Raw genomic sequence first — 25,798 nt, 5'->3', positions numbered from 1 at the left:
ACCCTTCGAACTAATCTAAATCTGAACATTGAAGGTGCAAGATCGTAAATTGAAGAAAATATGGAATATATGTACTCTGATGAAGGTGTAGTAAAACGTTGTGTTTACATGTACAGGCATTGCATCTTGATTAATCATTACATTGTTTTTATTTGTCAGTGAAGCGAAAAATAGCACAAACAGGCGCACCCAGAAACATTATGTATGTTTAACTTCCGGTTGCACACGAATAAAGATCCGTATACACGGGATACAAACACGTTTGCATTCGACCACGGATCCACTTCCTCGACGGGAACAAAGATCTTTTGAAACCCGTCCCAAAGTGTAACGTCGCCTGGGACGACCGTTTTTTAACGTGCAGTCTTTCAATAGCGTTTTTTCTAATCCAAGTTCCGTGGAAATAAATCACAAAGACCAGACATCAGCTTTTTGATCCTTATCATGCGAATACGATTAAGAATAAATTAATAACAATAGATACATGAAATAAAAATTTCTACTGTTATTAGAACGTACGATTGAATTTGCGTTACAGTTAGTTATCAATAAATGTAGATAGACACTTTTGGAATGAAAACAACCACGACGAGTATAGAAATTCCATGGAAAGCGGCACACTTCTTTCACATTACTTTATCGTAAGAGTAAATACTTTATAGAATTTTAAGGAATGTTAGGAATATCTCTCATCTACGCATAGAACAGGTGGGCCGAAAACCAGCAGCATTATATCATGGTTAAAATTTAAGTAAGGGATTCAACGCTTGCCATCTGGGCCCTACGGTGTAAAGGGCATGCAGCACATTGATGCCATTCCATTTGTTGGCATTTGTCGATGTACTTCGAGACTTTGTTTCTCGTGAAAAGCTGATAAAAACAATGCAAGGGGAAAAACAGAATTATAATCTTTCACAATTGAACAGTTGATAAGTTTGATTAATTTTGAACTAATACGCCAATATTTGTACCGGTACATACAGACTGAAAACATAAGAATTTCTTCTCGGTTAATATTTTCAATGTATTACTTTTACTAAACCACACCGCGCGATCGAGTACAAAGCAAATGTCGCTGGAAGAGAAAATGGTCTGAAATTTCCATGGATATTCTGTTACTTTCGAAAAGTAAATGCGAAAATATACATTTCTGAAGAATTTTACGTGAAGCGACGATCGCGATTGAGTCAGTTCGTTTCAATGAGAGCAGGTATGTAAAGAGACAAAGAGTCCGAACTTAAAATCTCGAGTGGAGTGTATTCGTAAGAAAGAATGAATAAGAGCGAAAGAAGAAAGGAAATGAACGGAACAGGGAAGGCAGATGGAAAAACCCTCAGCGGAGAAAATCGATAATTTTCTAGGAAGCACGGGCTCGTAAACTCGTACAGTGAAAATGCTCCGGACAATAAGGACAAAGAAAATTTTCGGGTGCCGCGGTACACGGTACCGGCTGGCAAGCTGCATCGCACACTTCGCTACGCGCACCGTAGAAAGCCCTGCCCTGCCCTGCCCTGCCGTTCCTATAAGCCCTGTAGGCATTATGAACTAGGTGCACGGGGCTTTCGAAACCAGACAGCCATAGTGTATACCATAAACATGGGTAGACCCTCTCTCTCACGGATTGTAAATCCTCGTTCTGGACGGTATTAAAGGGAAGATGACGGTCCGTCAACCCCCAATACAACGGGAAGACGCGTTTGCTAGGAGGTATGTTGAAAACGGGATTCGAACGCTGCGATGTCGCAGTTCGAGGGGTGAGAAAAAAGAAACTAACTGAAACGAACGAGGGATAGGGAGAGAGAGGACCCGGGAGGAGGGACGGATGGACGAACGGACGGTGAAGCAGAGGGGAGGGGGAGCGAACGTTCGGACAAAAATAAAGACGGAAAGGGAAAAGAAAAGGACGAGCGAAAAAAGGATGGAACAGCATGGTGGAAATAAGGAGAACAGAGGAGATTGTATTGGAGTATCGTATGCGTTCGACCCGTGTACGTAGAAATAAGGATATATAAGCGCGCGTGCCCGCGCAACCGACAGCAGATGCGCTCACAGCGCAGCTGTCCTCCTACAAGTGGTTCTCAATCACTCTCTGTTTTCAATTTTCCTTCTTCCTCCGGATATATATGTGTGTGTGTGTGTGTGTCAGCATTTACGAAAAGAATAACACCCGAGCTAACACTTTTTTCAACGAGTCGTAACGCGTTTAGTTTAAACAGTGTTAAAAACAATGCTCGAATAAATCGAAACTGTTGTGTGTTGCTCAATGCGCAAATTGATTCGACGTTTGACAATCTTTGCGAAAGTTATTTCTCGAAAAAATACCTATTGCGCGCGAAAGAAGATTTGTCGCGAGTATATTATCGAAGTTTTTCGAACGAACGTAATATTCTAATACACTTGTTTTCATTTTCGCACCGTTTTCATCTCGACACATGGTTCGATCCAGCGAATCAGTTACAGTACGATGACAGAAGCACGTGCTGAACTTAAGGTTCAGCTGTGCCAGGTGAAAATGCGCACATATGAATCTACCGACTGCTTTGTCGAACGGTTGGAAAAATTTCACACTTATCGCGGATACCTACATCATAGTCGTTGCGTGAATCATGATTTACTCGAGATGGATCTTAACGGTTACGCAATATATCACAATTTCGTATAATCGAGAAAAACGACCCAGTTCTATGAAGCACGATGCAATTCGGAAAGATATTGCTCGATTCGTAACTATCGATACATTTTTATCGATTGGTGTATCGTAAGTATTTTACGTTGTCACGATTCGACGATCGTTCTTAATGTACCAAATCTCGAAATGTAACAAGGAATTCATTCGTTGAAACGAAAAATTGGGTCATAGTAGGTTTTCAACGACTAACGTGAAAATTTCGCAATAATATTTGAAAAACGAGTTCAGAAAGTGTCACTGCATCGATTGTAATAGCCTTGCTATTGTAAAATTCGACTGACCCTTTTTTCTCCCATGGAATACTTACTTGACAAGGAGACAGAAGAACGAGAAGAGCGCTATACGTCACAAACTTGACAGGCGGAGCAAAATTCAGGACAGCTGATACAATTTTGGCGGGCTTTGCTAGTAGATCTGCATCACACAGCGGCATAGGGAGAAAAACGAAGAAAGAGCATAAAGTGTAAGAAAGGGACGGCTGCACGAATGAAAAGCGGAGGAAGTTAGAAGAATCGGAGGTAGAAGTCGACGGAGAAAGATAGACAGAATAGAGAAGGACCGAAAAAAAGGATGAACGAGAAAAAGGAGGGAGACTTCAAAGTTGGTTGTTGCTGGTGTTCCTGCTTCGTTGCTGTTAAATAAGAATAAGCCCCCACCATCCGACCTAAGGGGCACCTATATAGCCGGGGGCTTTTATGTACTTGGGGCCCAAAAGGAATAAAAAGTCGAGACACCTGGTCACGGGCAGCAGTTTGTCGAGAACTCCCTGCGCGGGATGTCGTCGCGTCTTTCACGGTTTTATGTAGACTCGCCCGATACTCCTTACCGTCGAGAACCACGATTCGAACAAAACGACAATTTTTCCATTCACGTATTTCGTTTTTCATCTTTTCATCTTTTCATCTTTCCATCGTTACTATCATCACCATCGTCACCATCGTCACCATCGTCACCATCGTCACCATCGTTACCATCGTCATCAACGTCACCAACGTCACCAACGTCACCAACGTCACCAACGTCACCAACGTCACCAACGTCACCAACGTCACCAACGTCACCAACGTCACCAACGTCACCAACGTCACCATCGTCACCATCGTCACCATCGTCACCATCGTCACCATCGCCACCATCGCCACCATCGTCACCATCGTCACCATCGTCACCATCGTCACCATCGTCACCATCGTCACCATCGTCACCATCGTCACCATCGTCACCATCGTCACCATCGTTACCATCGTTACCATCGTTACCTTCGTTACCTTCGTTACCTTCGTCACCTTCGTCACCTTCGTTACCTTCGTTACCTTCGTCACCTTCGTTACCTTCGTCACCTTCGTCACCTTCGTCACCTTCGTCACCTTCGTCACCTTCGTCACCTTCGTCACCTTCGTCACCATCACCACCATCGCCACCATCGCCACCATCCTCACCATCGACATTACCATCGCAATCGCTATCTCCGTCGTCATCACCACGCTTCAACGTCGTCATCGCATTCGTAGAACACGTCGTGACAGTATCGCGTCGATAGTGTTGTGCAGTGGACGAGGAAGATTTGGATCGCATGGTATCCTACGATGTTGTTACTACGATACTTTCCAACTAGGTGCAACAAAACTAAACGATTAAACACACCGAGATAAAACAAAGAAAGAGGAAGACAAAAGAGAGTCGAGAGGCGCGAGAAACACTGGCAACCGGCGAAAGACATCGCCGCTTCAATTTGAGGGTTAGGGTGTACTACACCGGTAACGTGTTTGTTTCGTTGAAACGTGTAACCGCGTGTACGCTCGACGATTTTGTGCCGATTCAATCGACAGGATAACATAGAATCTGTGCGCTTTATCAACGTTGTGTTAAAAAAACATCGAAATCGAGAAACGATAAGTAACCCGATAAAAATAATAGTTATTCGATCACAAAATTACGTTACGTTGTAGTTTCTGACATACTTACGAGGATTATTCGAGAAGATCGTGGCAAATTTCGATGTTTTTCTCTCTAACGGCATTAACGCATCTCGTGGTTCGAACAGTGTTCAACGTAAAATTACGTGATGCGTAATTTGGATTGCGTCGGAGAGTATTATTTCGCAGAATTTGTGTACGAAACAATGATGGATTCGAACCTCGTGTACGAAACAACGTTAGCACACGACGTATCGTAGCCTAATTAGATAACGATATTGGACTTTCAGTTATATATGTAAGTTCATCGAATTTTTCATGCGATCAGCTGAAACGTTAGGGTTCTATTATATACATCGTTGTTTACGTAAGGTTTACGATAACCTCGGGCTATAATTCGTGATTTGAAGCGCATTGAACTCTGATTCGGAAACTGATCATCCAAGGACCAAGTCAGAGAGAGAGAGCGAGAGAGAGAGACCGCGTACGAAAGTACGTACTTATAGCAAAGAACAAATTTTAGTGGACGTGCACATTACGTGAACAAATGTTTAACCCATCAACATTTGTCTGTATTAATCGTCCGAATTTTTGTAAAATCTCTGTTCTTTTTTTTTAATTCGTTTAACACAAACGATAGAATACAATTTCTCAAGTTTTTATTAATTTCGAAAGATCCCAATCGATGAAGCCCACATCTTTCGATCTTTTGAATTAAACAATTTATTAGTTGATCGATTAGCGGATTTTTTGTTGTTGTATTCGAACAAAATTTTTAATCCCTCGCGACGCGGGAAGGAAATCCATCGAGAAAAGACTTGCATCGAAGGTAGGCCGAGATTTGTGACAATGTTTCGTGACGATATAATTCTTCAATATTGCACTTGTCCCGGCCTATCGGAATGCATTGTATCTCGTCGACAAAAATAGAAGAAACGGACGATGATCAAAAACAGGTCAACGAAAGAAGGCAGGCAGCGGTGCTACGGAACCATTTTTGCAAAAATTATCGAGGATGTCGGCAGGTTGGGATGTGGGCATTATTTGTGTTAGATAAAAATCAAATTGCACTCGTCCCGGCCTGCTGAATCTATTCGACCTATCATCTACTGCGTATTCAATCGTTGGAAACATCGCTGCGCATATTAACGTAAACAAATGCACGCATTGTTAGTAATAAGAAAGAAATTAAGTACATATTTTCTTCGCGATATTCACTTTATTAATATTGCGTGATTTATGAACAATATCTATGTGCGAATTGAAAATAATCTGTAAAAGAATGGGTTTCGAAATAAAGGAGAAAATTTAATTTATTGCATTTTGAACGTAACCACCTGTAAAAAATCTAGTAACGTTGTAATAATTTGTAATTTAGTTATACGAATATTTCGTATAAATGAAAATTAATTTTCTCGGTTAGTATAATCTCTGGAAATGGAAATCTTATAAAAAGAATAGTTCACGTCCGCGTTAGCACATTCTTATGCATGTTATACGTCTGGTTAATCCTTGATCAAGTGTCTCGTGACAGATCGATGATAATTAAAATATCTGAAATCAAAGAAATACACAAGTATATAAATACATATATACATACATGTGTAACACTGTGTAACGGTCGCAAGTAACACTGTGTAACGGTCGCAAGTAACACTGCTTAAATTTAAATTGAAACTTGGAATATCTTTTCGTGGAACATAAAGTCGATATACTTGCAGTCGCTGATGAAACTATAGCAACAAGATCGAGACGTAGATTTTTCTCTTTTCTTATTCATAGAGTTCGAATTTCACGAGTTTCGCAGCGCTTTAGATTCGATTTTTCTATTGTCGAAAATACGAAGAAGCGATACACACGGGCGTTCGGTGTTTGATCTTCGTTTACCTTTCGAATGAAATACAAGCGTACGCGTATCGTGGCTTAGTGTTCCATCTAAATATTGTCCGATTCTTTTCTATCGCGTTCGAAAAGTAGATGAGTAAAGCGAAATTTATTGAAAGGAGCCATAGAAGAACGACGTGCAAGGGGTTACATTACATTCGATCGAATAAGAAAACACAATAAAAGTAATGGGGCCGTTCCTGGTGGAACATGAATCCTGTTTTTCATTCATATTCCTCAGGTAGAAGACGCGTGGTACAACGTGGTGCAAGCATCCCCCTTTAAGAGTCCCACGGTTTGAAATAAAACACCTGGCTTCTTTCCTATGTACACGCTGTGTGTGGGCACGTCCTACGTGCACGTGCACACACAACTACATCACCGAAGGTTGCGCGAACGAGCTCGTGCACGCGCGCGCATTCTCACGGCAAGAGAGAACTACTTCTCTTTGCGGACTGGTTTTGGCTTCCTTATAAACTTTATTCAATTCTTTGTAATATGCCAAAGGGTACACTTGGTGTGCGCACGCACGTGCATATACGTATACGCATATTCCTGTACCATTCATATGCTAAACAATAAATGCGCTGAAAGAAATGAATCTTTATCTTGTAGATACGACTGCGCAGCTGCCATATTCATGTGCTTCTATATACCTACGAGTTCACGATGCAAAAGTATTCTTCGATTATAAAACTGGCGAGAATGACGCATTGAGCCATTTAATGAGGGGTCGAAAATGTTTCCCTCAAGATGGTGCATCACTCTTAACGCGACTTCGGTTTTATAACCGACAACGAATTATCGCTTTCTTCCGTTGTGTTTTGTGGCTCGTAATTGTTCACACGTCAATTTATTATTATTAAATGTTTATTTATTTAAACGCGACATACCATTGTTGGAATAATTTATAATACAGTAATGATTAGGGAAACATTGTTCACCAAGAGTCATCACTAAAAGGACCAAAACAGGACGAGAAAAAATCCAAGTTACGATTTCAATTACCGTTCGATTGTCAAACATTTATTCAATTGTAATTGTCTTTATCGATATTGATGTTTAGTAGCAAATGAATAACAAATCGGACATAAATTATGAATTCTTCATTCCCTTTATCATCAGAATTTTATAAGTTTTCATATAAGTGTTCAATTGTTTCAATTTGCCTAAAAATATTTAATGCGCAAAAATGCTCGATTAGTCATTCTACGTAACACGAATGCACGAGTATGATTTATTTTCATTCCAAATATGATTGTAATTAATCTGAAGAAGGCATCAACAATCGAATCAATATATTCTTTTAAGAGTTTTCTTAAAATTGTAATCATCATACGTATATCCTGCTAATTGTAAATTTAAGTTTGTTTCGTTTAGTATATTAATTTTAATCTTCAATTTGGTAATTTTCTAGCGACAAGTGTATTTAGCCATACACGTTGTAACCCATATTATAAATTTAAAGGATGTAAGTTTTTATTTCGCAATACACAAAATTAAGCATAGCTACGATTTGAACGAAACAAAAATTTGTGAAACTGCAAATAGAAATTTTCAGTTGTCCATTATACGGTTCACTATGTCAATTTTGTTCTTAATTTCTCCTAAAACCTACTCTGTATATATGTAGGAAAAAAAAACAAAGCCTGCAGGTAGGCAACCGAACAGATGTTCCAGTAGAAACGACAAAAGCGTTTAGGCTGATTATACGTTTAACAATACATGAATTTCACTCGATGTAGTGTATTCTCACGCGCAAAGTATTTACATGGAGTTATACGAGGCAGCATCGTGTACTCGGCTTTTAATTTCATTGCGTTTTAATTAACTACCAAATAACTTATAATTGACATTCTTTTACAAACGATCCTAAACGGGAAACCACGATGAATCACTTGAAACGTATTTCGTACAGGTTAGTAATGTGTACTTCTTGTTGAAATAATTGTTCAACTTATTTAATTTAACACAAAATATTAAATATTACATTATTTTTATAACAAAATACATAACATTATTCATTATTTTTTAATATAAAAATTCATCCATTGAATATGCAATAAATTGAACACAACTTATAGTTATTGTTACTAATGAAAGCAAACTTTTAGCAAGAATTCATGGTGTCATTTAAAAAGATTGCATTCTTCATTGCCAACAACAAATCCTAGTATCAAAATACCATCTAGGATAGAACGAGGACCAACTGATATTTTACGCGTAATACACTAAAAAGTCCATTTTAGGTTAAATCTTCTAAATTCATGTTGTAAAACTATTTGTGATTTTTTACATATTAAAGGCTCTCGATTGTACAGTACCAAAAAGTAGAGAACGTGTATCCTATAAGTTTCAAAATGATTCTTTTTTAATACCATTCAAAAGACAAGATTTGAAAATATATTCGTTGTCATACGAATCTGGCAGAAGGACAGCAATGTGGATCTATAAGCAACATGGAGATTTGTTTCCAACAAATCTCTCAGATCCAAAGATCGAGGTATCTATTAGATATCTTCTATCTATTATAGCAGATGGTAGATTAAAATTTAGAGCCCAATAGTATTATTTACTAACTCAATTGTTACTTTGTGATTTATAGGCATTTGTGCCTCCTGTAGTAAATATAGACAAAAGTCAAGCATCGGAAGAAGCACTTTTACAGGCTATATCACAGTTCAAATCATCAGATGCTATTGATATCTATAAATCGTTGAAAGGTAATGTTTCTAATGAAACAAAACAAGCATTGTTAGAATTGTTGTGTTTCACCAATGGCGCGGAAGACATATTTGACAAATTACCGCTCGAACAGTGGGCCTTATCAACTCCTCAGAAAGTTTGGTTGTAAGTGACAAAAGCAATTGGTACCCAATTTTACTTTCCTAATCTTAATAATTTCATATTTTAGACATAATTCAGAGATCACAGAGTTATTTGAATTTCTGATAATGCAAGATTCTGCGATAGTACATATGGCTTATAATGCAATGCTATGTGGCTATGCAAAATGGTTCAAAGTACAGTGATTTTAACTTATAAAGTGCACATTTTATATTATAATGCGTTACAAGTTAAAATTTTCAGATAGAGGAAGCTTGGTCATTATATCATGAATGCATAGAAAATAATATTCCATTAAGTATTAAAACTTATAATTATATAATAGCATTATTAGAGAAGACTCACAACACAAACGATAAAGATAAAGTAAAGTTTATACTTGATATTTTCACAACAATGAATAATCAAAGAATTCGTCCAAATGTTACGACATTGAATGCTGCCCTTAAAGCAGTATCTTCGATCAAGTCACATGCAATAGCCATACCTTTTGTTAGGAGTTTATTCAATGATTTCCAGAGGTTGAATATAGAATTGTCACTAGCCTCATATCATTATGCTATTACTGTAATTGTTCGTTCAGGTAAACGTGCTTTATATACACACACACACACACTATATATATATATATATATACATCTCGTTTTTGCCAATTCTTATGATTCACAAAATTATATGTTTCTATAGGCGATAAAAATTCGTACCAAAATTTTATGAAGATTTTAAAGAAAGTGTCACAAAAAAAGTTTACTTTTCAAGACCTGAACGATAGCAAATTTTTTGTGACGGCTATGGATGCAGCTTTTTATTCTTATGCCAGTAAGGAAGCCGCTAATATAATCAACAATTTTCTTTTTACCGATAATAATCACCAATTCATGCTCACTTCAACACAAGTATGTTTTTGTTTTAATACTATGTGGAATTATTTATCTCGTTTTGTTATTTAATAACATATTTTCCGTATTACAGGAGTCTGCATATTTCCAATCATATATATTATTGATGTTATTAACTAGTACTACTCAAGAATTCTTCGAAATTTATGAAAAAATTGTTCCGCACATGTATATTCCACATAAGAGTGTCATAAAAGAAATTTGTTCCTCTTTAAGAAAGTGTTCACACGATGTTTTAATAGAATATCTGCCAAGATTGTGGTCAGATATGGTAGACTTTGAACTTCAGGAGACTACTTTGAACATTTCTGTGGTAAATATGATGGATGTTGTTCTTTCTGTCAAGGACTCACCTTCAAGAAAATTATGTGCGGATATAGCTTTATCGTGTTGGAATTTCATGATGGTTGAGTATTTATGTATTATACTTACAACATAATGGTCAAGAAATAGAGTAATATAGGCATAAATTGAATTTTATATTTCAGAATGAAATAAAAAGTGAAAGCAATATTTTCTTTCAAGTTTCCACGGTAAGTAAAATAGTATTACACGTATTACGCGATGACCGTGTGAAAGAAGCGCTGCAAATTCTTACCGTTATCGGCAAGCGTACCAAACAATTTACAGCAATAATACAGCAAGAGAGACTAAAGGAATTATGTGAAATTTGTATTTCGAAGCGGTGTTATGCAGGAGCTATTGTATGTATTTACATTTATTGTTTTCTTACTGTGTTTATATTTAGAACAAAAAAATTATATATATATATTTTTTCTTTTTCTTTTTAGCTTCTTCTTGAATATTGTATAAATTTCGAACTTGAATACGCCGTTGAAGTGTCGAAGATATTGCACAATATTCCAGACCTTAACGATATAGACCGCGATCAATTGATAAAGTTAACAGAAAGTAGAGATTTGCATTCATACGATGTACCGCAAATAAATTAATTTTACTATCATAAAATGAAAGAAAAATATATGTACAATATTATATAATCGTGTATTTCTTTGTGCCTTTTTCTCTCTCTCTAATCTTTACATCTGCCAGATGGATTATCGCGTAATGCATAAAAAATTTATACAAGTTGGAATTGATTCTTAATCAAATTGGTGTTATTAAGTTTGTCGTTCAAAGAATAAAAATTACACGCGTGATTGGTAGATATTAATGTCCTTGTCCCTCCAGCTAGGGTACGTACGATTAATAAATTAAGTTGCATGGCAGTGGGAGGTACTATCCTCTCGTCACTCAAATACTTATTTCCTGCATCGCATAGCTTAACATCGTAACTCACTCGTTCACTTTAAAGCCTGGAATGCTACGATATCTATCGATTCAAGAACGTTAAACCACACGAGATCGTTTAAACGATATTCTGCTATTTATTCGAAAAAAATTTGATCATATTACGGCCGGAGTGATGGATGAGAAAGGACACATGCGTCTCACGTTGGAATCCGTGCGCGAATTGATAGCGAAAGATGTACCTAATGTGGAAATTACCACCTTAGAAGAAGAGCTGGGGTCAGGAAGAGGTGACAATTACACGTCTATGCTTTATCGTATTCGCGCAAAAGGGCGAAGACACATAGAAAGCGGTGAATGGATCGATTACGAATGTGCGATTATTTATAAAGTTTTGCCTCAATCGAGAGAACATCGGGAGGCATTTAAAAGCGAACAACTCTTTCGAAACGAGGTAGCATTCTATACGCATGTGTGGCCCGCTTTAAATAAATTACAAACAAATGACAGAAAAGTGTTTAGCGGAGTTGCCAAAATATACGCGGCGCGGATTGATCTTATCGCTATGGAGGATCTAAGAGAAAGAGGCTTTAAAATGGCAGATCGAAGGAAAGGACTCCAGCTCGATCACTTGAAACGTGCGTTAAAAGCCCTAGCCGGTTTCCACGCGCTTAGTTTGACTCTTAGAGAAATGAGGCAAGTTGAACAATATTAATTTCCTTTTCAATTTTTATAATATCGTTACTATTTGTTTCTCCCTTTCCTTCTCTACGTGCGTACGTATACATTAAGATTGTTCTTATTTGTTTGATTGTTCAAATTTCTTTTCGTCATTATCGTCGTCGTCGTCGTTGTCATTGTCGTCACCCCCACCCACCCTCCAATTGTTCTAGTAAAATATTGACTCTGTCAGACATCGAAAAATAGTGCCGCAAATCCAGATCTACCGCTTCTGAGGTTTCTTTCAAACGATAGATCGATTTTTATATAATTGTACCTATTCAACTTTTGTGGCGTCATTTTTTTTGTTATCGAGCTAATATTTTAGGGTAATCACTCGAGGAGGGTGAATAGAAAAGAAAAATTTCAAAAATTTCGTCCGTCTTACTAGCTAAGGACCACCCCTAGTGTACATATTAAAATATACATACATGTAATAATTATTAGAATACGCATTATACGCATATACATACATAATACGAATTTCGAAGGCCGGAGGAGTTTGCAAGATTGACAGATCCAGACGTAGGTCAAGGTATACAGGAGGCACTTTTTCGAACGGAAAATGAAGATTGGTATCGTCAATACTATCAAGAAGCAGCTAAGAACGCTATTAAAATGGTGTCGGACGGTCTTCCTAGTCACATGGAATACAAAAGAATAGAGATAATGGAAAAACTGCGATCGTTTCTCAACGATGATGTATTCTTTCGCACTATGAGCGAATTGGCAGCTTCTCGAGGACCTCTTACTGTTTTTTGTCATGGCGATTGTTGGACCAATAATATTTTGTTCAAAGACGATGCAGAAGCAAACGAAGAAGTAAGTGGACACGCTTAGTATTTAGTTTACTAAATTATTCGCTTAAAGCTTGTCACACCTATATAAATCTCCTCGGTATACAGCAGAGTCTTTGGTGCTTCATACGACCTAATTGTACTAGGAATCAAAAGAGAATATTGAATTAAGAGATCATTCGTTTCAATATAATTTTTATTATATAAATTTATAAGATTCTTATATTACGATTTTCTCGTTTTTATTTTTTTTAAATTTTTCTTCTTTTTTTTTCTTTTACCGCTAATTTCATCAGGAAAGTACTATTTTATAAGTACCGATCGATTATGTCAGCCGGGTAAATAATATTTGAAACATTATAATTCATTTAACGTTACGATATTTCAGGATGTCTGTTTACTTGATTTCCAACTATCCCGGGTAGGTTCACTTGCCCTTGATCTTGCAAATTTTCTGTACTGTTGCACGAGCGGGGAGATCAGGCGGGCTCACATGACGCAGCTTCTTCAGCATTATCATTTTCATCTGATGTCTTCGTTACGCACACTTAATCCGGAACAGCCACCAAAAGATCCGTCTATTATGTGGGAACTGTAAGTAATACACTGCAATTCGTTCGCAAACGGAAAAGAAGAAAGATAACTGTAAAAAATTCCTAAAACAATAGTGGTCTTTTAAACGTTCGTACCCCAGTTCACTTACTCGAGTCATTAACGTACAGATTGAATGAGGAAATGAGACGTTGCGGACGATTCGGGGTTGGTCTGGCATTGGATATTTTGCCAATCAGCACGTGCGAAAGCGAAGAAGCACCGGATATGTACGAAAGATCGGAAACGTGTAAAGAAAAGCAAAGTACGCGAGCACCACCGCGCGGAGGGGAGGAATGCGCGCGACTAATGACCGATTTAGTTTTGGAACTCGTGCACAATCATGCTTTGTAATTGAGAACGTTCAAGGAACCGTTACGACTAATCAGAATTCTATGTTTCAAATCCACGAATGAAGTCAGCGGTAACGTTGTATAATTTTATGTATACAAATGTACACAAAGAATTGTAGATTTCGTTAAAAATTAATGTTTGTTACAGTGTGAATACAAGGCGCAAGGAAAACGCTGACTAAAAAAATGACAATTCTTTCCCCCCCAGAAATATAATTATTTTCAAACGAATTTGTAATAGATATTACGTTTTAATAGTCGTGTCATAAATTTTCCAATTACGTTTTAAACCAGATCGATATAACGCATTAATGCAAAGTATATTACTCTGTATCTAAAAAATACTAATATATTCAATATTAAAAATTTACTTTATATTTTTTCATTCTACGTTCGTGTCTTTTTGTGTCACGAGAGGGCACTCATTGCCCTATTATGATCGTTAATTGCAATTTAAAAGTAACTCACAAAAGAGTTATGCCTGTTGTGGAGGCGTATGCGATGGCGGTTGTTGAACCTGAGCTTGCGGACTCGGTGGTTGCTGCTGTTGTTGTTGTTGTTGTTGCGCGGTTGGTTGCCAAGGTGGATGTTGATTCTGTTGCTGTTGCTGTTGTTCTTGGGCTAAACGTTGATGTGCTTGTTGTCTCGCTCTGAATTCCGCGGCTTTTAATTGTTCTAGATGGAACTGTTGCCTTTCGGTGATTAGCTGTTGTCTTTGGTATTCGAGACCTTCGCGTTCTCGTTCCATAGTGGTTTCCAATTCTTCGAAATGACGTAATTTAATTTCCAGTTTTTTCATTTGCGTCTCAACAAGTAGCGCCACCAAGGATTTAATTTTACGTTCTTCCACAGCTGCCAAGTGTTTTGCTTTAACAGCGGCCGCTGCTAATGCGGCTGCGGCTGCGGACTGAAGTTGAGCGTCACGCACCACCTAATTTAGAAAGAAAATGTTAAAACACGCGTAACGTTTAAAAGAAATATATCGACGTTACACAACCAGGTGTAAAATAAGTATTCATTTACCTTGTCCTTCTTTTCCTTCGCCTCCATAGCTTCGGCATCCACAGCAGCTTTTGAGTCCTCCTCTGTCTCTTTCATTTCGTCTTCTTTTTTTGTAATATCTAACTGAGTTGGATCCACCTCGGGCTCCTTGGGTTTTTCTTGCTCTTCTTTTTTCGTTTCCATGGGAGTCGATGTCGCCGAATGCGGAGACGTGGCTGCTGTTGTTGAAACGCTTCCAGTCGTAGAAGGCGTTGCTGTGTCGTCGGGAGGTTCAGGCGGGCCTGTACCAGCTATACCCGACTGCGCTAGTCCCGCAGCTGGATCAAACTTACCTGAATGAACAAAATAATTGTAAATGAAAATCATTCAAAGTACATTCCGTATAAACGGGAAGGTAATAGAATTATCAATTACCATCCGAGTTGGCGCTAGCCTGAACATTTCTTAGGTGCTGATCTAATAAAGCAGCTGGTACTTGATCCTTGATAGCTGCAAATTCTTCCATAGCAGCTTTGGCGGCACTTGCTGCAACCCTAGGATCAACAACCGAAGCCAAAAATGCAACTGTACTCATAACTGGATTGCCAGCTTTGGAAAAGGGTACCGGCTGATAAGCCAAGGGACCTAACCCTTCTGGCCCACCCTCTTCCAAATACGGATCTTCTATCGGAAGCCGTAAGAAATGCAAAATGCATTCATCTTGCGTTCTCGAGCCAACGTGTTCGCAAACTTTATTCCAATCATCCTTGTGTAATTCTAATCCTTCTAACAATAAAAGTGTTTCTTGTTCCGTCCAATCGCGAGTAGCGCCAGCAGCTTGTTTGTTCTTTAATACTGCCGGTTTTCTCGAATATTGATCTATTTTCAATCCAAAATTTGCCATAGCTCCGGCCGAAGCCTTTTCTTCCGCTCCAATGCCACTCGATAAGTTTGACTTCTTTTCCAAATCGAGCAAAGCTTTCGCAGCCGACGGCTGCGGCGTTTTCGGAGGGTTTGGATTGACCGGGGCCAAACCGGACGGGGTATCTGACAATACATGAAAATGCGATGTTGGAGGTGGCCCCATAGGTGTTGGTCTTGACTCTGCGTCTACCTGATAATTAATAAGTCCCCACTGTTCCAAGAATGCATGTACACGCATGATCGCGCATACATCACCTGCCAAGTTACGCCTGCAAGCCGTCGATGTAATGTATTCCGTGGGATTTAATCTATAAGTATCGATCATAAAATTCCTGTATGCAAGATAAATTTCTGGCGTTTTAGATTTATTTTTACCATTAAAAAATTCAGATAAGGCTCTTTTTTCGATAGTATGAATTGAATTATAATCAAACCAAGCTGAATAACTAGGAACAACAATGTGATGTGTTTGTTCTGTAACATTATCCTCTGGTTCATCTCCTTTGTTACCTTCTCCTCTTTCTTTGCTCGCGTCTCGCTCCTCTCTATCTTGAGTACCTTGGGAACTTCCCTTGTCACCTTCCATCGGTTCATCCAGATCTGCCATATTACCAGATTTAAGTGGCTGAAGTTCGTTATCTTGTTTTTTACTTCCTGTCGTCGTTAAAGTGGTACTACTCGCTGGAGCATTACCTTGACCCGTAACCGGTGGATTTGTAGGTGTTGCAACTACTTCTACGATCCGAGGTTCCGCTGGAGGGTCTTCCATTCCTTGAGTAAGATCATCCTCCTCTTCTCCACCACCACGTGACTTTTTCGGAGTCGTAAGCGACGATGTAGATGAAGCACTTTGAACACCTGACGGTGCTCTTCCGCTTTTACGTTTTCCCAATTTTGGCGGTGGGCTTGGAGATCGTTTCCGTTTTGGTTTTTTCGCAGAAGGAGGCGGATGAGATGGTTGGGCCATTAAATCTTCCACCGAAAGTCTATACTTGTGTATTTTCTTTTGACCATTTTCATCTATCTCATAGTCTTCCTCGTTCATCCACTCATTGTATTGATCTAAGTCTAATGCCCATGTCGCCGATACTTTGTATACCGATTTCATGTTTACAGTTGTAAGTGTACCTTCTGGGAAATCCCAAGGAAGATCTAAAGCAGTCCAAGAATCGTAACTATCTGGGAAGTAGTACCAATGAAGAAGAACAGATCTCTCGCGCCTCATGCAAGGGCGTGCATACTCTTCTTCCATAGGATCTGCTGGAGGGTAAATTATGTGTGTAGCATCTACTTCGTTTTCAGCAATAGTACCTTGATGTCTTCGAACTGCTTCCTTCACTTTTGTAGCTGTTGACTTGTCTACATCGGCTCTTACATATATGCTTGGTATAGTTAGACATCTATTTTGAACTAAAGCTCGTTCAGCTGCCATCAACATTTCCACCGTTCGATCCATACGAGATCCTGACTAAAAGAACAATGGTTTGCATATTGTACCAAAATTGTTGTTACAATCTACTATAAGTCTTGATACTTACCTTTCCGACGGGAAAATCGAACCTACGCCATCCTTGCTCTTGTTTAAAACGATAAGCTGTGGCAAGAATGTGACATAATCCACCTCCTGGTTTAAAATCCAAGAAACATTTCACCTGAAAAGTTGACGAATTATTTATTTCGATATTAAAATAATTTAACAACCCGAAATAAGGTTTAATTACATTGAACACCAAATACGTACAGGAAGCCTTGTCATTGGTGGCTTTGAAACATTTTTTCCTAAATTGTCTTCTTGAAATTGTAATAATTGTACTATCAAAGTGGCTAAACTTTTATTAGTGGGAGGATCCGTTTGTACATACTGTAAAATATAATACAAGTGAAGTATCTCAAATTATTTAAATACTAAATGTTTATTGATTGTCATTATCTGATATTAAACAGTATATAAATATTTACAATAGATATATATATATATATATACATACATACATACATATAACACATAAACACACATACGCGCGCGCGCGCGTATGTGTGGATTATAATGGAACTGTTTTATGTTGATTGTCGAACATATTTACTTATAATATAAATAATTTATAAAATTGCAAATTCAGATCCTATTGTTAACAAATTATATTTACGTTGATGTTCAGAAACATATCAAACATGTAAACACAAAAGAAATACATGCAAGTTATTCAATCTGTTGATACTGAAAGTGGGTTTTGGTATTTGTATCGACTCAAAAGTATAAGTATTTTTATAATGAAAAATTGAAACAATAGTGAGATCGTTAAGAAAAGCGATTGACCCTAATCGGTATTAAAAAATTGCAATTAAGTACATAAATTATCGAAGAGTTAGTCGTAAAGGCTTTGATGCCGGGTCTTGAAACGTACCTTTTTGCAGTTCTTCAGTAACCACTGTTTCACTCCATCGAGCTGTGTAAGAATTTCTTGGGACTCAAAAAATTTCGTGTTGGGTCCGCCGTCCTTTTTAGGCCCTAACGCGAGCATCTTTATGGAATCTGAACTTAAAAAATCGTCGAGTACGCCACAAGAAAGAACGCCGCGTTTATTACAAACATGACACGCCTCTGAAGTTGGTCGGAATTACACCATTTCTATGAAAGCATTTCTCAAAGCAAGCTTAGAAATTTCCTGTTGATGAGTCGACAAAGTTTTCACTATCTCCGAACAAACGTTCATTAATAAATGGACGAGAAAATATTTTCTATTTTCATAGCTACTTATAACCTTAATTGAAAATACTTATAGTAAGAACGAGATGGGTGGACGGTGACTCTAATGATTGGCAACCATGTTTTGTTCGATGTTTTTGACATGGCGCGGATCAATGTTTTCCAACAGTTGGTGTATTTTAGGGTTGAGCATTGATCATAACCTAATATAGTTGAATTTTTATATCGAGTCAGATTATTTAACTTTTATCGAGTACGTACATTTACTTACTAAAATACAATATAAAGTAAAGTAACCGAAAGCTTATTTATATAGTGTGAAGATGCAATTTTATATTTGAACATGTTACAAATAGATTTCATAAAGGCGACAAATAAAAAGATCTTTTGTCCTTTTTCCTTTCTAGTCAGATTATATTTTACATATTTTTAGGTACGATAGATATGTCTGATAAGGAAGATGTTGATGTGAACAAAGAATTTGAAAATTTATTATTTGCCGAAGAAAATGCGCAAAATTTAGGTTACGAAGAAGGTTACGAAGCTGGGAAAAAACAGTTAATAAAGGGGTATCATCTTGGGTATCATAGAGCCAGTTTATTAGGTGCACAATTAGGATATTATAGTGGTATCTTGGAACAATATTTAAGTAAAAACAAGACTAATTCGGATAAAGCTGTAACTATTGCAAAAGAACTTTTACATAATATTTATAGTTTTCCTAGACACAACGACGATACTCTGGATATATTGAAGCTTATGGACGATATCAAATTTAAGTATGCTAAGTTTTGTTCATTAACAAAATTGTGCCCATTGTATCCCGAAATGGATAAACTTGATTTTTAATTAAATGAGAATATCATGTTTATATAAATGTAAACTAGGAAGATAACGTTAATGTTTTAACTTTGTAATAATTTTTATTTCCAATAATTATATTAACAATAATTACATTGGAAAACACTTTATTCATAATAATATGGTGTATTAATTTGAATACTGTACATACTATAATTATGTACGACGAACATTTTGATGGTATTTTAAGTTTTATAAATACCTATCACAAATTAATAAACTGTCATGTAGTCGATTTCATAACCGAAAAGTTATGGGAGACATGTTTACCAGATACATTAAGATCTGAACTGGAGAAAGATAAAATTGATTGTACTTATTGGACAGAAAGTGACAGTCATCCTGTCCTGAATAATTTTATAAAATCGACCAAGTGTCTTTCGTTGCAATCGTGTTCTGTAGAAATATCGTCAAAGAACCTTGCAGATATATTGCCAAATGTTAAGAATTTAAATAAATGTATATGCAGAAGTACAAAAACAGAATTTATGAATGCTAAGAAATTGCACGAAGTTGAATCACTTGGAAACATCGTCGGGACAGTAGCAGCATCCACTAATAGCCTGGTGATAGACGCTGGTGCTGGTAAAGCATACCTATCAACGTTTTTAGCAGAAAATCATAAAGTTCCTGTCCTTGCTATAGACTGTTCGCAATCATGTTGCGAAGGAGCAATTTGTAGACAAAAAAAATTAAAGAAGAAAGTGACGTATTCTCAAAGTTTGGTACTAGCGATACCCTGATATATATTGAATAGATTTCTCCATAAATGTAACAATTGAACGTGTAATATAGGTAAAATGTATTTTGTTTTAGGTTCAATACATAGTTGAAGAAATAAATGAAGAAACAGACTATGTAAGAATGGTAAAACAAAAATTTTGCAATTGGAATTTAGATAGAAATCTTATATTAACAGGTTTACACACATGTGGTTCTCTTACTCGTTCAATTATTGAAACTTTCTTAACTACAAAAGACATTCAGTTTTTATGTATTGTGCCTTGTTGTTACCACCTGACAAACGAAACATTCAACGAAAGAATAAATTTTTCCAAAAATGCTAGAATGCTGGCTCAACAATCTGTAGAAAGAAGCACGGCAAAGAAATTTATATCTTCCTCATTATTCTACAGGGCAATTTTACAAGTGATTCTTCACTCTATGGGTATGGTCTTCATTGTCATGGTTTAATTTTAGCATTTGTCGCAATATTTACTATTTTGTTCGATAGGTATTTACAATGCTAGAGTAGGTCGCAGGGCACCTTTGCACGATTTTCCCAGTTACGCTCAATGGGCATTCTCAAAAATTGGAGTACAATCAGAAAAGGTATAACGGTAATAACATTACGAATGCGGCACATACCGACGTATTAAAAAATGTATTCAGAAGGAACCGTTTATTTCATTAGATACCTTCCTTGGAGAAATTAGAGAACACCTATCAATTGTACGTACATTTAACCAAAAGATTTTGTACATTTCAAATATTAAGGATACACATAGGCCTTGTATTGGAAGCAGCTATTATGTTGGATAGAATAATATTTTTACAAAAGAGCAATCAATGTTCTAAACTTGCTATTTTGCGTTTATTTGATCCTGTTTTGTCACCAAGACATTACGGTATTATTGCAATAAAATAACATTGGAGTACGAAAAAGAGAGAAGATGAAAAAAATATTGTCACAGATGGTAAGAATACTTTAAATCTTATATCTAACGGCGAAAACATTTTTGTGAATATTCAGCTATTCGTTATAACGGTCAATGTATTTCAAAGGTTTGAAATCACGTATCGTCACGGTCGGTGGCGTTCAGATAGTCCATAACGGATGAGTATCCTTCCCCTTGTACTACCGGAGCTAAAATGCCCGTAGGGCGTAAACCACTTCTTGTTCTACATATACTGCAGTTGCATAGATCGCGGCAAGGTGGGCAAATCCAATTCTGTAAATGTTTAAAAGTAAAAAGTTTGAGAAAAATGAGAAACAAACAAGAACAATATACGAACGATGTAAAGAAAACACGCACAGGGTCTTTTAATGCTTCTACAGCACTTTCGCCGTATCTTCCTCTTAAGCAAGGGCCGCAAAATTGACCCCGAACTCCGATGCACTCTCCCGATCGACACACAGTCTTAGTATCTAAAGTTTTCTGTCTGCACTGATGACAGCTAGTTCCATTAATTCTAGAATATTGTTTCAAAGAACTTTTCACTGCTACATTGTTTAACATGTCATCTGTAATTTCATCAACGGACGGTACGCTGTCCGGGTCGTACGGAGATTTAGATGCTCTGTGAACCTTCTTTTTCTTTGTATATTTGTAAAAATCATTGTCGTTGTATTCCTCTTCTTCCTGGTCCCGTTCATTTCTCGAAATATCTGGATCATCTTTGTTTAAACTTTTCGCTCTACTTCTAGTGTTATATTTCTTATGGAACTTGAGATGTGCGTTGTTGATTCTGTAACTATCACGAGTTGCGGTAGAAATGGTTCTACGTCTTTTTCTTGGTGGTTCGTTCTCTAAATTGTCCGTGGCTCGATACTTGTCCGCTTGATGTTCTATCTCGGTCGTCTGCTTTTTAAAATCTTTGAAAATTTCAGCAAACTGTAACGCGAAAGATGAATAAATCTATCATCGAACCGATTATAGGTTAAAAATTTTAATCGTCAACAGAAATACTTACAATGGCGTTTCGTTCGGCTATATTTTTTTTCCGGATGTAGTCGTAATTATCTTCGCTCATTTTGACAATTGCTGGTCGAAGAAAATGTATAGGTTCAGACAAGAAGAAACGTTCCGCGAAAACGAGCAACGACGTTAATTTAGATTACCATCGAATCGTGCGTGACGTCATGGCGATTCGGTCGACAAATTTGGCGGGTAAAATGTGTGCACACAGGAAACTTGTTCAAGAATTTTTGTGAATTTCTGTGGATCGATTGTGGATTACTTCGATCGTTAGATCGTTACGTTACGGAAGAGTAAGGATATTTGAAATATTTTTTCGAAGAAAGGAAGAACTTGTATCGACGAAGAGGTAAGAAATAATGTATATATTGTGAACGACGCTTTTTTCCAGCTACTTTACACCGAATGTGTTTGCGCATAGAAGAAACGATCGTTATTCAATGTTATTTACAGAAAGAAGGATGACGTATTTCACGATTACTAGGAACCGATAAGAAGTGGTTCTGCACTCATAGATAGGCTACTGCCTATGGCACTTTATCAATCTTGGTTTTATCGATAAGAATACCCGAAGAGATCTCCAGATAGGTATGCATATTTATTCAATTTTTAACTGACTAAAAAAGTGTCGCGATGATTTCTAGTACGAACCATCGCGATCATTACAGTGATCGAAATAGTTTACAATTGTTTCGAACGTGTGAAATATGTAGCGATAATTCGCGAAGGAGAATCGAGTGATCGTGTTGGTTCTGAACAAACATAGTTGGAATTTTCGGAAGTCCAATAGTCGAGTTCGTTACGCTATCGATATCGTTTTGCTTATCTTCGATACGAAGAACGTATCGTGACTTACATACCGACGAGGTACATACAAGTAAGGCGCCCGACAAGACTAAAACTTCAGTCTTCTGTATTCCTTCGAATTTGACTCTGACCGGAAATAGGGTACATTTGTAAATATACTTCTGAACAATAGAACTCGATCGTGTCGAGTTATTACGATAATTCACTGGCTGCCTCTTCACGAAGGTAACAACGTACAATATGTAATTGGAATGAACGCGATCGTCGATAAATTGTTTCGCTGCGGCGCTAACGGTGCAATAGTGATCATTTTTTTCCCGGTAAACGTTAATACTCTCGCTGATAATGTTACAATTTGTCCGTAAGCATTCTTAACAAGATAATCGTGCATCTTTGGGAACCATATTGTCGAGCGATCTAAGATAACACGTGCACCGCTAGACTCTATTTTATGAAAATGATAGACGAGAATGATTAATTTCACAGATTAACCGGCAACCTCTGAAGAATTCTTTTCTTGACTCCAATGGAACCACTAACCCGAATCATGTTTCGAAACGTAGGAGGAATATCTAAAGGAAAATGGTTGAATCTGTTCCGGCAGGTAATAAAATCGGTAATCAGGGCTAGCACGAAAAGGAAAAAGAAAGAAAATAGAGTTAGACGATCCGATCATCGTATCTTGTTGCAACTTCCCGTGCAATATTCAACTAGCACGATTTACGACCAGAATCGAAGAAATTTGATTCTGAGGCAAGTAATTCGGGTTAGAAGGTGTTGCGGGAAAATTGTAAGGTTGCATCGGGCATTGGTGATGCTGAGGCCGGCCCTGGTGGTGGATGTGAAAGTAGAATGATAAATAATAATTTTTTACGCGAACGGTGAATTTTCAGAGCGAGAAGAATAGTTGCACGATCACGTCCCAAGAGGTGTTCGATCGAGAATCGAAGTACGGTGCCCACAATTATCATCCTCTTCCCGTTGCGCTCTGCAGAGGCGAGGGGGTTTTTATGTGGGACACCGAGGGTAAACGGTACTACGACTTTTTGAGCGCCTACTCGGCCGTTAATCAAGGCCATTGCCATCCAAGGATCTACAGGGCCCTGGTCGAACAGGGGAAACTGTTAACTCTGACATCCAGAGCTTTTTATTCGGACGTGTTGGGGGAGTTCGAGGAACACGTTACGAAACTGTTCGGGTACGTGAGGCGTCCTGTTCGATATCTACGCGGTTGAAAGATGCGATGTAAAAAGATGAAAAAGGAATGTTTCAGGTACGAGAAATGGTTGCCGATGAACACGGGAGTGGAAGGTGGCGAGACTGCTTGCAAATTGGCGCGCAGATGGGGTTACGCCTGCAAGGGTATACCGAAGAATCGAGCGAAAATTATTTTCGTCGAAGGTAACTTTTGGGGAAGGACTATGAGCGCCGTGTCCTCGAGCACGGACCCCACGAGTTACGAAAACTTTGGTCCGTTCATGCCCGGATTCGAGTTGATCCCGTACGACGATCTCGAGGCGCTTCGACGAGCCGTCACCGACCCCGACGTGTGCGCGTTCATGGTCGAACCCATACAAGGCGAGGCTGGTGTCGTGGTGCCAAAGGTACGGCGGTAACCTTCTCTACGATCGGTCCAGCGAGATCGGTCAGGGAATGTAAATAAAGAAAACGCTCGAGGACCGGGGCATCGATTGCGGGCTGCGTTTCTTTACGTAGACCGATCTCCCAGACCTAACCAAAGACGTCTCGTTGGACCGATCGTACAGACGTTTCTTCGAAACGTCCGTTTCGTTTGTTTCGTTTGTTTCGTTTGTTTCGTTCGTTTCCCGCTGATCCTTCGATATTCTTACGAAATTGTTCAAGGACGGATACTTGAAGGGAGTCCGAGAACTGTGCACGAAGAACAACGTTTTGTGGATAGCGGACGAAGTGCAGACCGGCTTGGCCAGGACGGGCAAACGATTGGCCGTCGACCACGAAAACGTCAAGCCAGACATTTTGATCTTGGGGAAAGCTCTCTCGGGTGGTTTCTATCCCGTCTCCGGTATATTGGCAAACGATAACATAATGCTGACGATAAAACCCGGCGAACACGGCTCGACCTACGGTGGCAATCCTCTGGGATGCAAGATCGCTATGGAGGCGCTTCGCGTCCTGGAGGAGGAGAAACTCGCGGAGAACGCGGAGAAGCTCGGTCGTATTCTCCGGGCCGAGCTCGGAAAGCTTCCGAAAGACGTTGTCACTCTGGTCAGGGGAAAGGGACTCCTCAACGCTATCGTGATCAACGAGAAATTCGATGCAATGGAGATCTGTTTGAAAATGAAGGACGCGAGTTTGCTCGCGAAACCCACTCATGGGCACATAATCAGATTAGCCCCTCCGTTGGTGATCACCGAGCCGCAGATACGAGAATGCGTCGATATAATTTCGAAGACTATTCTCGAATATGCTAAATAACACAGTGCGAATTTATTTGTACACCGACTCGTTCGTTTTGTAAGGAAAATTTACCTTGTAAATAAACAAACGCTTTGCAGAAATCGTTGCTTTCTTTCGTTCTTGCCGAAAGGTGTTTACGGAGCGTAACATTCTAATGAAATTTCTTCGGAGATCAACACCGAACCAGGAAACACCGTTATTCGGTTACACTCGCCGAACTCGTTATCTTCTCGATACTACGGAGGAAGACAAATTGGTCGAACGGTTGCATCGCCGACTATTAATAGCTTAACGCGATAGGCCTCTGTCCCGACCGTATTCTTCGATCGTTGTTTATTCCGTTGTTTAACAAACGTCAGACATTGACTCGAGTAGAATGTTATCGTCGTGTTTGAGAAGACGAGCGTTCCGACATCCAATACCGCCTATCGAA

At 38.4% G+C, this 25,798-nt stretch overlaps 6 protein-coding genes across 15 annotated transcripts; 4 read left to right on the top strand and 2 right to left on the bottom strand.

Annotated features, from left to right (window-relative positions):
• The first annotated feature begins 8,189 nt into the window (after positions 1–8,189).
• Positions 8,190–11,395, top strand: LOC143146345 (small ribosomal subunit protein mS39). Of its 2 annotated transcripts, XM_076310557.1 has the most exons (10): positions 8,190–8,407; positions 8,604–8,712; positions 8,795–8,992; positions 9,095–9,339; positions 9,404–9,512; positions 9,580–9,919; positions 10,024–10,232; positions 10,309–10,641; positions 10,724–10,939; positions 11,027–11,395. In XM_076310557.1, exons 1-10 carry the CDS (start codon positions 8,379–8,381, stop codon positions 11,186–11,188), a joined length of 1,950 nt encoding a protein of 649 aa, XP_076166672.1. In that variant the 5' UTR covers positions 8,190–8,378; the 3' UTR covers positions 11,189–11,395. The 2 variants fall into 2 exon arrangements, with proteins under 2 accessions (XP_076166672.1, XP_076166673.1); XM_076310558.1 differs by lacking the exon at positions 8,604–8,712.
• An 82-nt stretch (positions 11,396–11,477) lies between these two features.
• Positions 11,478–14,317, top strand: LOC143146346 (uncharacterized). Of its 2 annotated transcripts, none has more exons than XM_076310559.1 (5): positions 11,478–12,182; positions 12,698–13,028; positions 13,392–13,597; positions 13,672–14,018; positions 14,096–14,317. In XM_076310559.1, the coding sequence occupies exons 1-4, from the start codon at positions 11,662–11,664 to the stop codon at positions 13,946–13,948; spliced, it is 1,335 nt and encodes a 444-aa protein (XP_076166674.1). In that variant the 5' UTR covers positions 11,478–11,661; the 3' UTR covers positions 13,949–14,018; positions 14,096–14,317. The 2 variants fall into 2 exon arrangements, with proteins under 2 accessions (XP_076166674.1, XP_076166675.1); XM_076310560.1 differs by having other exon boundaries at positions 11,489–12,182; positions 13,726–14,018.
• Mor (SWI/SNF- related protein mor) lies at positions 13,188–18,672 on the bottom strand. 4 transcript variants are annotated; one of them, XM_076310556.1, is made up of 8 exons: positions 18,258–18,672; positions 17,594–17,713; positions 17,391–17,504; positions 16,546–17,320; positions 15,364–16,452; positions 14,971–15,281; positions 14,416–14,878; positions 13,188–13,595 (listed from the first exon to the last, which is right to left on the bottom strand). In XM_076310556.1, the coding sequence occupies exons 1-7, from the start codon at positions 18,372–18,374 to the stop codon at positions 14,423–14,425; spliced, it is 2,982 nt and encodes a 993-aa protein (XP_076166671.1). In that variant the 5' UTR covers positions 18,375–18,672; the 3' UTR covers positions 13,188–13,595; positions 14,416–14,422. The 4 variants fall into 4 exon arrangements, with proteins under 4 accessions (XP_076166671.1, XP_076166670.1, XP_076166668.1 ...); XM_076310555.1 differs by having other exon boundaries at positions 13,188–13,609; positions 15,364–17,320; XM_076310553.1 differs by having other exon boundaries at positions 15,364–17,320.
• LOC143146349 (uncharacterized) lies at positions 18,434–19,445 on the top strand. 2 transcript variants are annotated; one of them, XM_076310566.1, is made up of 2 exons: positions 18,434–18,812; positions 19,002–19,445. In XM_076310566.1, the coding sequence occupies exon 2, from the start codon at positions 19,004–19,006 to the stop codon at positions 19,406–19,408; it is 405 nt and encodes a 134-aa protein (XP_076166681.1). In that variant the 5' UTR covers positions 18,434–18,812; positions 19,002–19,003; the 3' UTR covers positions 19,409–19,445. The 2 variants fall into 2 exon arrangements, with proteins under 2 accessions (XP_076166681.1, XP_076166680.1); XM_076310565.1 differs by having other exon boundaries at positions 18,442–18,812; positions 18,993–19,445.
• On the top strand, positions 19,444–25,466 carry LOC143146347 (ornithine aminotransferase, mitochondrial). Of its 4 annotated transcripts, none has more exons than XR_012991917.1 (6): positions 19,444–20,124; positions 20,237–20,588; positions 20,655–20,752; positions 20,835–21,117; positions 21,206–22,468; positions 22,573–22,707. XR_012991917.1 is itself a non-coding variant. In XM_076310562.1 (6 exons), exons 3-6 carry the CDS (start codon positions 23,453–23,455, stop codon positions 25,381–25,383), a joined length of 1,308 nt encoding a protein of 435 aa, XP_076166677.1. In that variant the 5' UTR covers positions 21,118–22,468; positions 22,573–22,707; positions 23,413–23,452; the 3' UTR covers positions 25,384–25,466. The 4 variants fall into 4 exon arrangements, 2 of the variants coding, with proteins under 2 accessions (XP_076166677.1, XP_076166678.1); XR_012991916.1 differs by having other exon boundaries at positions 19,444–20,145; XM_076310562.1 differs by lacking the exons at positions 19,444–20,124; positions 20,237–20,588; positions 20,655–20,752; positions 20,835–21,117 and adding exons at positions 23,413–23,530; positions 23,820–24,124; positions 24,200–24,530; positions 24,790–25,466 and having other exon boundaries at positions 21,118–22,468.
• On the bottom strand, positions 20,987–22,518 carry LOC143146348 (cell division cycle-associated 7-like protein). Its single transcript, XM_076310564.1, has 3 exons — positions 22,115–22,518; positions 21,457–22,035; positions 20,987–21,372 (listed from the first exon to the last, which is right to left on the bottom strand). The coding sequence occupies exons 1-3, from the start codon at positions 22,172–22,174 to the stop codon at positions 21,214–21,216; spliced, it is 798 nt and encodes a 265-aa protein (XP_076166679.1). The 5' UTR covers positions 22,175–22,518; the 3' UTR covers positions 20,987–21,213.
• Positions 25,467–25,798: the final 332 nt, after the last annotated feature.

The sequence above is a fragment of the Ptiloglossa arizonensis genome, chromosome 4 (assembly GCF_051014685.1).
Source record: "Ptiloglossa arizonensis isolate GNS036 chromosome 4, iyPtiAriz1_principal, whole genome shotgun sequence".
NCBI lineage: Eukaryota > Metazoa > Arthropoda > Insecta > Hymenoptera > Colletidae > Ptiloglossa > Ptiloglossa arizonensis.
Note: the sequence above shows the minus strand (reverse complement) of the source record. Positions and strands in the feature narration are given on the sequence as shown.

Excerpts from the sequence above, each read along its gene's own strand:
- LOC143146347 (XM_076310562.1), top strand. The coding sequence starts at position 23,453 with ATGGAACCACTAACCCGAATCATGTTTCGAAACGTAGGAGGAATATCT. Across the intron at positions 23,531-23,819 it reads GGTTGAATCTGTTCCGGCAG|AGCGAGAAGAATAGTTGCAC; the intron begins GTAATAAAATCG and ends GTGAATTTTCAG. Across the intron at positions 24,125-24,199 it reads CACGTTACGAAACTGTTCGG|GTACGAGAAATGGTTGCCGA; the intron begins GTACGTGAGGCG and ends GGAATGTTTCAG.
- LOC143146349 (XM_076310566.1), top strand. The coding sequence starts at position 19,004 with ATGTCTGATAAGGAAGATGTTGATGTGAACAAAGAATTTGAAAATTTA.
- LOC143146345 (XM_076310557.1), top strand. The coding sequence starts at position 8,379 with ATGAATCACTTGAAACGTATTTCGTACAG. Across the intron at positions 8,408-8,603 it reads TTGAAACGTATTTCGTACAG|CAAGAATTCATGGTGTCATT; the intron begins GTTAGTAATGTG and ends GCAAACTTTTAG. Across the intron at positions 10,642-10,723 it reads CGTGTTGGAATTTCATGATG|AATGAAATAAAAAGTGAAAG; the intron begins GTTGAGTATTTA and ends TTTATATTTCAG.
- LOC143146346 (XM_076310559.1), top strand. The coding sequence starts at position 11,662 with ATGGATGAGAAAGGACACATGCGTCTCACGTTGGAATCCGTGCGCGAA. Across the intron at positions 13,029-13,391 it reads ATGCAGAAGCAAACGAAGAA|GATGTCTGTTTACTTGATTT; the intron begins GTAAGTGGACAC and ends ACGATATTTCAG. Across the intron at positions 13,598-13,671 it reads CCGTCTATTATGTGGGAACT|TGGTCTTTTAAACGTTCGTA; the intron begins GTAAGTAATACA and ends CTAAAACAATAG.
- LOC143146348 (XM_076310564.1), bottom strand. The coding sequence starts at position 22,174 with ATGAGCGAAGATAATTACGACTACATCCGGAAAAAAAATATAGCCGAA. Across the intron at positions 22,036-22,114 it reads TAGCCGAACGAAACGCCATT|TTTGCTGAAATTTTCAAAGA; the intron begins GTAAGTATTTCT and ends TTCGCGTTACAG. Across the intron at positions 21,373-21,456 it reads TAGAAGCATTAAAAGACCCT|AATTGGATTTGCCCACCTTG; the intron begins GTGCGTGTTTTC and ends AAACATTTACAG.
- Mor (XM_076310555.1), bottom strand. The coding sequence starts at position 18,374 with ATGCTCGCGTTAGGGCCTAAAAAGGACGGCGGACCCAACACGAAATTT. Across the intron at positions 17,505-17,593 it reads CACCAATGACAAGGCTTCCT|GTGAAATGTTTCTTGGATTT; the intron begins GTACGTATTTGG and ends TCAACTTTTCAG. Across the intron at positions 14,879-14,970 it reads CGAAGGAAAAGAAGGACAAG|GTGGTGCGTGACGCTCAACT; the intron begins GTAAATGAATAC and ends TTTCTAAATTAG.